Source organism: Lucilia cuprina, chromosome 6, assembly GCF_022045245.1.
Source record: "Lucilia cuprina isolate Lc7/37 chromosome 6, ASM2204524v1, whole genome shotgun sequence".
NCBI lineage: Eukaryota > Metazoa > Arthropoda > Insecta > Diptera > Calliphoridae > Lucilia > Lucilia cuprina.
This window is the reverse complement of record NC_060954.1, coordinates 62,017,172-62,027,583: the sequence shown is the minus strand read 5'-3', so window position 1 is coordinate 62,027,583 and position 10,412 is coordinate 62,017,172. Positions and strand designations below refer to the sequence as shown.

The 10,412-nt window shown below is 29.9% G+C and overlaps 1 protein-coding gene across 2 annotated transcripts; it reads right to left on the bottom strand.

Annotated features, from left to right (window-relative positions):
• Positions 1–339: 339 nt before the first annotated feature.
• Positions 340–5,883, bottom strand: LOC111683723 (ubiquitin conjugation factor E4 B). 2 transcript variants are annotated; one of them, XM_023445823.2, is made up of 11 exons: positions 5,618–5,883; positions 5,455–5,555; positions 5,291–5,384; positions 4,340–5,224; positions 3,560–4,266; positions 2,483–3,451; positions 2,304–2,416; positions 2,009–2,186; positions 1,795–1,941; positions 1,390–1,732; positions 340–1,323 (listed from the first exon to the last, which is right to left on the bottom strand). In XM_023445823.2, the coding sequence occupies exons 2-11, from the start codon at positions 5,506–5,508 to the stop codon at positions 1,025–1,027; spliced, it is 3,789 nt and encodes a 1,262-aa protein (XP_023301591.2). In that variant the 5' UTR covers positions 5,509–5,555; positions 5,618–5,883; the 3' UTR covers positions 340–1,024. The 2 variants fall into 2 exon arrangements, with proteins under 2 accessions (XP_023301591.2, XP_023301590.2); XM_023445822.2 differs by having other exon boundaries at positions 5,455–5,883.
• Positions 5,884–10,412: the final 4,529 nt, after the last annotated feature.

The window sequence follows — 10,412 nt, the reverse complement described above, 5'->3', positions numbered from 1 at the left end:
AAAAACTCGAAAAATAGTCGAAAGAAGTCGAAAAATTCGAAAAGTCGAAAAAATCGAAATTAGTGTTTTAGTCTGGTAGACCGGAGGTGGTGGGTTCGATTCCCACCTGAGGTAAAAGAGGCACAACAGGCCCGATAGGGGCCTAGGTGTATTTCTTCGGATTTGATGTAAATATGTACATCCTCCTTTCAAACTAACTAATTGTCCAAAGGTTCATATCACCAAAATCGAAAATAAATTTGAATAAAAATATCGAATACTGTCAATTTTCGGTTTCACCCAAATATTAATATTAGCTTTACACTGATAATCCCCCTGAATAAAATTTATACAACAATGTTTTTAAAATAATTATTGTTCAATACTTTTTTTTTATTTAATTAAAATTTGAATTAATATTGATTTGAATATTTTTGTATGTATGTATATAGCATAGATGTAATTTATGTACCATTGATTTTATTCGTATTATTACTATTGGATAAATTGGGCTTGATTCGTATATATGTATATATTTTATTTTGCATGTTTGTTACTAAACAATTATTTAAATATATTTTTTTAATTAATGCACAGAAAAAAAAGAAAACAAATTAAACTTTTCAATTAAAAGATTCGTTGAAAGTCGTTAGAATATTCTCTTTGCATTTTACATTTGACAAGTAAATAAATTTAAAAAAAATAAACGATTTTATAAAAGTGTTATATAAAAATTATAACAATTCTTAAGACCACATAAATTACATCATATTAATTTAAGAGGCAGGAGAAGAAGAAGAATAAACTAAATATAAATCATAAGATTGAAATATTACAATTGATAAATGTTAATGTTGGGATGTTCATCAGATTGATGTAAGGAGAATTGTACAACTATAAGAATTATAAGCTAAAATTGTATGTTGTATGTAAAAAATCATTTTCCATTTTACATGTTTATTTTTTAATTTCTACAAAAAAAAAAAAAAACAATTGATATTGTGTGATTCCCTTTAAGAATTATTATCATTACTAGTATTTTTTTTTAAGAGGTTTTATCATTTAAATCTAAATTTCCTTGTTGTTGCCTTTTGTAACGTTGCTCCTTACGCCAGGCATCGATGCGTTCCTTAAGTTCAATGTTTGGCACCAGCATGTCCTCTGTCAAATGTTGACGATTAAACGGATCTGTGTTGCTATTCAACAAATGACGTGTTATAATGGCACGATCCATGATAGTGCCCGATGGTAAAACCACTGGATCTGACATTAAAGTATCCATTAAGGGATCCTTAAATTCATCAGGTGCATCTGCACACTCGTCTTCAGACTGTTGATTGGCAACTATAAAGAAATGATTAAAAGTGGGTTTAAAGATAAAATAGTGAATCAATATAAAGCAACAATTACCATAAATATCGTGAGCTTTTGTTATTAAAGATCTGAATTTTTCTACTTCTATTGCTGAACGTATACTTAAACGTTCAATACGATTGGCAGCATCATCAAATAAATGTTTTTGGAAGGATCGTTCGTCAGCAGCCAAGGCTTGGGCAAATCTATCACAGTCTAGATGTAAATATATATCGAATATTTGTCCCAACAAACGTCTGGGTTCCCAGCCATATTTCGCTGGATTGCGCACTTTTAAATCATTGCATTTGGGTCCGCACAATTGATGCAAATTAAAATTCAACATTGAACTTAAACGATCAACCAACTCGTCACGCATAAACGGTTCCTTAATGTCATCCTATTACGAAAAAAATCATATTTATTGCAATGGTAAGTTTTTTTTTTAGACGGGTGACTTACAGTCAAGTAATGAAACATTTCAACAGTTTCTCTAGCCAATGTCAAATATGAACGACATTGTCGTTCATCTGTGGCCAATTGTGATAAACGACTCTGCTGCTGTTCAGAGCCCAAATTGGACCAAGCTGGTTCACTCATCATTAAAATCTTTAATGTAATTTTGGAAATTTAAAAGTTTTTATTAATTTCGAGAATATAATGGGAATAAACAAACCTGTGTTTGATGTATACGCTTAAGATTTTCCAAACACTCATCCAAAAGGAATGTCGTGTCGTTCATAAGCATATTGATGAACTTAACAAATTGTTTACCATTATTTGATTCATTTATCATGACTTGACGATGTACTGGACTCTCCCACATGGACTTGAACAAATGACTGATGTGGTATCTACAAGAAAAAACAAAAATTTACAAAATTTGATACTTTTCAATCTATCCCTAGAATTAAGCATGAAAACAAGCAAGTTAAAATGACTCGCTCTGGAAACCTAAGTATGTTACTTACCTTATAGTAAATTTATCATAAAATTCGGTACTTTGTCCAGTAGTTTCTATATCTACATAGAATTTCATTAAAGAACTACACAATACAGTTTGAGCCAATTCATGGTTCCATATCTAATTAGAATATTAAAAGAGAAATTAGCCATTTTATACGAACACCGATATATAAATTACACATACCGCAACGTTAAGAACATTGGCTGGACCTAGGGAGAAAACAAATAATACTTCGACTAGTTTGGCAGTGACGTATGGATTCTTAATCATATGTGGTGCACAAACACATGTCAACAACCATGTTATTATTGAAAGATCGATGGCATGACGTATGTCATTTTGAGCATGTTGCATAGCGAACAAAATAAACTCGGCAATATCGTCGATGTACCATTCGGGCAGTGCAGAAAATGCATCGGTCGGTTGTAGTTGTTGTGGTGACATTTTGGCCATGAAACGACCTTCAATAGGTCGCCCCTCCATTTCATAGAGTAAATATTCGCACACCGAAGAGTAAAAGAAGAGACATGCATTCAAGAGTTTAGGATCAAGTAGACAAACTTCACTGCATAGTTTTGATCTTGTCAACTTTTTCAATTGCTTCAACCAACGATCTCTAAATTGTTTGTTGCGCGAGGCATACGGTGTATTTTCCCAGTGTGATTTGGTGCGATCGATTTCATCGATAAGTTTTTGCAATTCTTTGATGGCTCGCGATTTTTGTCTGTATCTTTGGATAGCTGGCATGAAGCCCAAGTGATGGGCCTGCAGAGTGAGAAACCAGCATTGTGTTTGGAAATTGGCATTTGATTCGGTGTTGGCGTAATGCTTTTCTAAGAATTTTCTATTCTCCTCGTCGGTAAAACGCAGCTTTGTATCTTGTTCTATGAAAATCAATGAGTTCTTATAAAAGGGATAATAAAGATCGATACGATCCAATTTTATTTTGACTGACAATTGCTGCAAGACACACATCAGATTGATAGCAAAACCATCGCGAGCCAACAGTTTTTCATCGCTGGCAAATTGCACACGTCGTTCATTGTAGCGTAATATTTGCGATATATATTCAAGAGTCTTGGGACGTGTATTGACATTAACAAGCAAAGATAAGAAAACCGAATGCATTAGCCCACGCATTGTAAACAGTTGCTGTATTAAAAGGAGGAGGTACAAAAATACATTTGCAAATATATTTATTATAAAAATTTAAATTGAAAACAAAGACGCATATGTCTATGCAATTTGTTTGTCACTCACCCATCTAAATTTTTCTGAATTGGCAGCCAATGCATCACATTTGCCATGAGCTTCGGCGAAACGAACATTTTCTTCGGCAAAAAATGACACCGACAAAAACGGACCCAGGTAGCTGCACTTGACAATCTCTCTTCCGGGTATTTGCGTACATAGTGGTGGTAAAAAGTTCATTTGCTTGGCCAAAAGATCACACAGCGGTCTAGCTGTACCCACCTTAACAGCCATCAATTTGGACAACAACTCCATGTGATGTGTTATAATTGTGGGTGAACAAAGGTTACGCTGCATACCCATAAAGAGGCCTCTCAACATTTGCGAGAATATAAATTCAAAGTCTTGCGTATTTTCGTAACTCTTGGCAATATATTCAAAGAGAAAATCATCGGGCACACGTTCCTGATAATACAACTCCAACAGAGCAGACTGATCCAGTGCAATATTGAGATTCTCATATATTCGATCAGTCAGAACCAACGTAGTGGTTTGGAATATCTGATCTATGGTCATTTTCAGTACTTCTTGAATCTTTTCCGCATCTTCTGGTTTCTCTTGCGATGCATTTGTGTTGAATTTATCACTGAATTGATGATGATTTTTAAAACATTTGATTAGGTGTAAAATAACATTGTGTTTGGCCAAGGCCATCGGCGTGAAAATATTTGATGATGGTGTTGGGCAAGTTCCAATGAATTCTGAGCTGGCAATGCCTACATAAGAAGTTGAAACAATATGTTAGTTCGAAATAATTTTGTATTGAGAAAATAACTGTAATTTACTTACCACTTTGTAAACCTCGAGACGTTGAGGGTTGATCATCAACAACATTCGCCATAATTTCTTGCACTTCAGTGTCATCACTTTTGATTTTTTTCGGTGTTGAATGTGCAGCTACTTTTAAACTTTTGCTGACACCCTTTGCTTCGTCTGTAGTTGCAGCAGCAGTCGCACTCTCTGACTTCATATCGGCATCATTATTGTCAACAGCACCGGCAACTGCTCCTTCTCCTGTTTCTTCATCGTTGTAGAGACGCAAAACACATTCTGTGAGCACGTTTGTAATCAACGACTCAAAATCAAATCGTTTGTCTGGATGCTGTTCTATGAAACTGGCAGTTTGTGGACATATCATTGAACCGGTACAATATTCATTCCATGTTGCATTAAGAACTTTGGAAAGCATTGATTCTATACGTTCATTGCAGGATTTTTGTGGTTTTGCTGTCACAAGTTCAAGGGATGACTGCTTTTGTGTAGTGTTAGCTTCTGCCGGGGATGGTTGTTCCGATGTTTCCATATTTTCAATGCCAACATCTAAATTTGTTGGCGATTTTTTAATATTTTTATTGTTATTTGAAGACGAGGACGAAATTTCATCTTCAATGCAGATATCTGTTTGCATAATATTTATGGGAGCTGACGGTGCTGTTGGTAGTGTTAATGTTTGGCTTTTAATGGGTGTTGTCGAAACTGATTTCATTTCAACATCAACATCCATTTTCTGTTGTTCCCCAATTGGCAATATCAATTCCTGACATTCTGTTGAAATGGAGGATGTTTCTTGAGCACCAACTTCGCCGCCTAACGATGACGAACTGGAGCTGTGCGTTGGAGGAATTGCTTTGACCAAACGGGAAGAATTCGAAACATTGGTAGCTGTACGTGGACCTAAACCAAGTTTATTTAGAACAAATTGTTCATTTTTTTATTTTTTCCAATACCTATACAACATACCTTCAACATTTTGTGTGTTTGAGGATGCTGCACTCTCATTGGCAGTAGTGTTAGATGATGATTTGGCTAAAGTGCGTAATCTCCTGGCTCGTATCTTTATATAGAAAAAAATAATATTATTTACTTTGTCACTATAACAATATTAAAATTCTAGGGTATTTTACCTCTTCTGCCGTTAGTTCACTCATTTTAGCAACATTTTGTTCCTGTTCCGACATTTTGCTTCTTGTATATTTTTATGTATGTCGTCCCCACCAACCAGCAACTACAAAATTTTCTTTTCTTTGTTATATTATACTGTTTTTTTCTTTTTGTTTGACGTATTACCGTCTTCCTTTTTCTATTATTTTTGATTTTCTTTTCGCCAGCTGATTTCTAAACCCTGCTTCTTATTGGAAGTTTTGTTGATTGTTGGTAAAAATTAAAATTTCAAAAACAATTTGCAAATTTTACGATTAGCTTTTTGCACGGTATTTTATAAAATAATTAACTTTATAACACGGCAATAACTCTTTTTCTGTTCTATGCGCAATTACTTTTATTTTTCTATTGTATAAAATTTATATTTTTATGCTGTTTGGCAAAACGATTTCTTTTCTTCCGCAGACCCAGTAATACAAAAGAAAATACACAATGACAAACAATTTTTCAAAGAAAAGTTGCCAGAGTATAGAAAGAACAGGGCAAAAAAAAAAAGAAGTAAACAATAGGATGGTTGGTCTGGCAAGGTTTGGGAAGTGAAGCAAATATGTTTTGGAGCGTCAATTTAAATTTTATATTTTTTTAAATATAATTTTGGAAATTTTGTGTCGATTTCTGTTACATACTTCGATAAACTATAATTTTTATTATTCTACATAGTAGTATTTTAGATATTCTGTATGGCGTTTGCCAGATCCAGGTGACTTATTATACGGTTAGCAATTTTATTGTCGTTTTTGGCGGCGAAACCGATATGTCATTAGATGATAAGAATAAAAGCTGAGCAATCTAGTTTAAACTTTTCAGTGAAAGGCTATGATGATATGTGTTCAATAGGTGACAAAAATTACCGATTTTATACAATATTGAATAGGAATTGCTGCAGGTTCTCAACAATCTAACGAGAATCAGATGAAGCTAGGTTGAATAAAAATGTAAGAGTGATATGAATAGTCAAACCTCTTAGCAATATGATTATCGCAGTACGGCTCTTTTGGATTCTACTTTGGTAAGGAAGATTCAAGACAGATTATATGTCAGTAATTTTTATGTTATGAAGGCTGCTTTATCCAGCCAAAATTAATTTTGAAATTTATGCTGTATTGCTCATTAGTTACTAAAGAGGATGCTGTGAATTTCTTAAGTAAGTACTAGCACAATATGGCCCCGTTTGACTGTGACCGATAGTTCTTTCCTGGGGAAAAAACTTTCGGTTGATACAGCTTTCGCTGGGTTGACAATCTTTGGCCAATCCGGGTCGTTCTGGAGCGAAGATCGAATTGTCGATTATGGCCCGTAATAGTTTGAGCATAATGAATTGATTTGAAAAGAATAGGAGGATTAAGTTGAATAAGATAATTATAAACAATGGCTGTATATTGCTTTTATTCAGGAGATCAGAGTATAAAACTATTAGAAATAGTTCTGCTTTATTTTTCTTTTCCTAACGCATCTTTTTGTTGAAAGCAAATCTGGTGAATTTTGAAATAATAACATTACTGTTTCCTTTTCATCCAAACGCTGCGACTACTTTACTCTAAAATTGAAGATAATATTCCAACCTGTTCACATTTTCACTTCGTATAACTCTAAGAGGGACTTGAACAGTTAGTCCTTGGTTATTCTATCGCATATGATTCTTGGTAATTCCAAGATTGATATTTATGTTGTTCCCAACGACTTGGTGGTCTTTTCAAGGTTACGAAAAGTTTAAAACTATTCCAATTTTGTGTTTGTAATACAATTCCATTATTTTTAATTCTGTTCATAAAGATAAGTCGAAAAAAGGTTAAAAATAGTAATATATTCAAACAATAGTTTATTATTATTAATTATTATATATTTTCATTAGAATTCTTCCATTTTAATAATAATACGATTTTTATATTTATTTTAACTAAATAGTATTTATGTCATTTATTGTTTTTCTTTTGCATTCATTTTCTTTACCTTTGACCTACAACTTTATAAATATAGTTTAAGATACACATAGAATAAATTTTCTTATATTGTTTCCTTGCTTTTGAATTATTCCCTCCATTCTTATAAAGTTTTTATTTTGTTTTTATTTTATAAGTCATAGATTTTGTTTTAATGAATCGGCATTATTCAGTGCATATATTTATATATATATAAATTTTTAATTAATTTAACTTATATTTGTTGTTATATAAACATTATTATTAATTGTTAATAATTATTTAATTCTAACATAAGTAAATTATTTAGTGGACCTGCGTAAAGTATGTGTGTATTTTTTCTGAATCAAAAATATTTTAATTGTAAAAATTATAAAAAAATTAAAAATGTTAAAAGGAATAAAAAAAATTAAAACTTTTGCTCAAAATAAAATTTACTTAAGGCAACTTGGTAATTTTTTTTCTTTTGGTTGTATTTTAAACATTAATTTAAAAAATCCGTTGAAAATGTTTGCTTATTAATTTTTTTTATTTGTTTGCCATAATTGCTGCTATTAATTGGTGCTAATATTTTTTATAAAAAGTAATCCACTTGATGTAGTGTAAATGTATTTGTATAATATTGAATATTTGAAAAAAGTATATATATGTATTTTTTTATTTTTATTTATATTTTTTTTAAACCAAAATGTACCTTAATTATTGAAATAAATAAAAACAAAATATAATAATTAAACAATTTTGAAACTTTTTTAGGTTAAAATGATATAGTTGTTAATAATGCACTGTTTTTTTTATAATTAATTTATACATACTACTTTTATACTTTATTTAATTTGTAATATTCACTACTGTTTTTAATAATTAAATGTTTTTTAATTATTGTTTTTTGTTTTTTCTCCAAATTATAAAACTTTATTTCTTATAGTATTTTTTGCTATTTATTTCATACCTTGCTTATAATTTCAGTTTAAAATTTTATTTTTTTTATATAGTGAGTCACTATTAGTGACTTTCCTACCAGATTTTAAAATAAAATTTCCCTCTGAGATTTTAAATCAGGGACTTTTTAATATTTCTAATATAACAAATTTTGAGTTGGTGTTTCTTTTTGTTGTATTTTGTTTAAACAGTTTGAACTATTGTTATATGCATATATAATTAAAAATTATTCAAATTGAAATGCTTTTTAAAATGTGTGTGTGTGTGTGTGTCAGTTGATTCCGATTTTTTTTTTGTAATTTAACTTTTGTATATATTCCAACAATCAAATATTGAACGTAGTCTGACAAAGCCAAAACAAATTCGATTGCATTATTTAAAAGGTTTAAATATTGTAAACGATATTGGCCACATCATTAAATATTCAAAATGCTATGTTAGTTTCGTTTGATATACATACATGAAATTTGTTAGTTAATTTTGAGGAATTTTTCACGTAGTAAATAAAAAGTTTGAGTAGCATTAATAATAAATTTGTAGCATTAATATATTTAATGCTACAAATTTTGGGTTTCCGCTAAGGTAAAGAGCGTGTTCGGAATTGTACCAATTTACTACATCTGATGCTAAACATCAGAAATTATTCAGGGCGGGTTTCTTAGTGCTCAGTTAAACTAGGCTTAACTTGCTGTTAGATTAAACTCGGAACAAATTTAGGCGGACTTTAACCGATGATTGTGTTTTTCAGTTATGGATTTAAGTTCAGTTAACTTTGTTAGTATTGCCCACTTTTCACTCAAAAACAAACAATGAACAGCTGTTTTTTGCAAACAATACTTTTGTAAAATGAAAAATTTTTTAAAAATGATAAATATTTAAAACAATAATAAATAAAACAAAACAAATCAGAAAATTGCAATTTACTTAAAATATTAAGTTGTTGTTCTACCGAAATCATTTTTTTATTGTTTTTGTTAATTGAGTTTTTTTCACTTATAACTTATGTTTAAATGGCCTAATTGGCCATTCAGTTAAACTAAGATAATAAGTAACTTTACTGATAACTGAAAAACACGAAAAACATATATTAAACCAGGTTTAACCAAAGAATGAAGATTATCTTTATCAGAAAAACTCTTCCTCAATGTTTAAACTACACATCATGTACTCCTCCAACTAACTTGATAACACAATAGTAAAAATGTCTTCAAACTTTAGGAGTTGTTTCAAAGTACTTGCAAGTTATTTAGAAACAACACCTGAAACACAAAACATACTTCTTATAGTCGAAATGTTTCACGTTACAAAAATCACAAAATAAAATAAATAGTTTTTACAAATGAAATTGTTAAATACCAAAAACTTGTAATAAAAATAATGAAAATATTCAACACTTCTCATAAATTGATCACAATTTCCATAGTATTACGATTTTATTCACTGCAATAGCATAAATAAACATAAAATAAAAAAATAAAATAAAAAAAACAAAAAAATTGTTACGGGAAAAAATAAGTTAATTTATTATTATTTTTAAGATTATTTAAATTATTAAACAGAGTCATTAAAGATTACAAGTTAAAGCATTTTGTTTTTTTGATATCTAAATGATTTATAATAATAAAAAAAAGAGAGAGAAAAAGGAAAACAATAACTTTGCATTTAAGGATTAATTTAATTTATTTTAAATTTAAACAAATACCAAATTTGTTTAAATTTATTTACAAAATAATATGTTGTTAATGTTTATGTAGTTGTAGTTAATTACTTGGTAATATAATTTTCCAAAATAATAATTCAAATCAAACTTGTGTTATATTCAAAAGTATTCACGCTCATATTTCTTTAGTTTTTTTTCAAGACAGCTCTAACGTTTAGCTCTAATGTTATTATTATTTTTTTTTAATTAAATGTAGTATGGTATTGTATTTATTTTATTATATTATATATATTTATATTTTTTGTATTTTATTTTAATTATTTATTTTATACGTTGAAGTGGCATCTTTTTTTAATATTAATTATTCTCTAAAAAGATTTTTTTTGTTTTCAGTAATTTG

Bases quoted from the DNA above. Each gene is read 5' to 3' on its own strand.
- LOC111683723 (XM_023445822.2), bottom strand. From the start codon at position 5,508: ATGTCGGAACAGGAACAAAATGTTGCTAAAATGAGTGAACTAACGGCA. The intron at 5,385-5,454 runs GTAAAATACCCT...TTCTATATAAAG, and splicing joins GTGAACTAACGGCAGAAGAG to ATACGAGCCAGGAGATTACG. The intron at 2,417-2,482 runs GTATGTGTAATT...TATTCTAATTAG, and splicing joins CCAATGTTCTTAACGTTGCG to ATATGGAACCATGAATTGGC.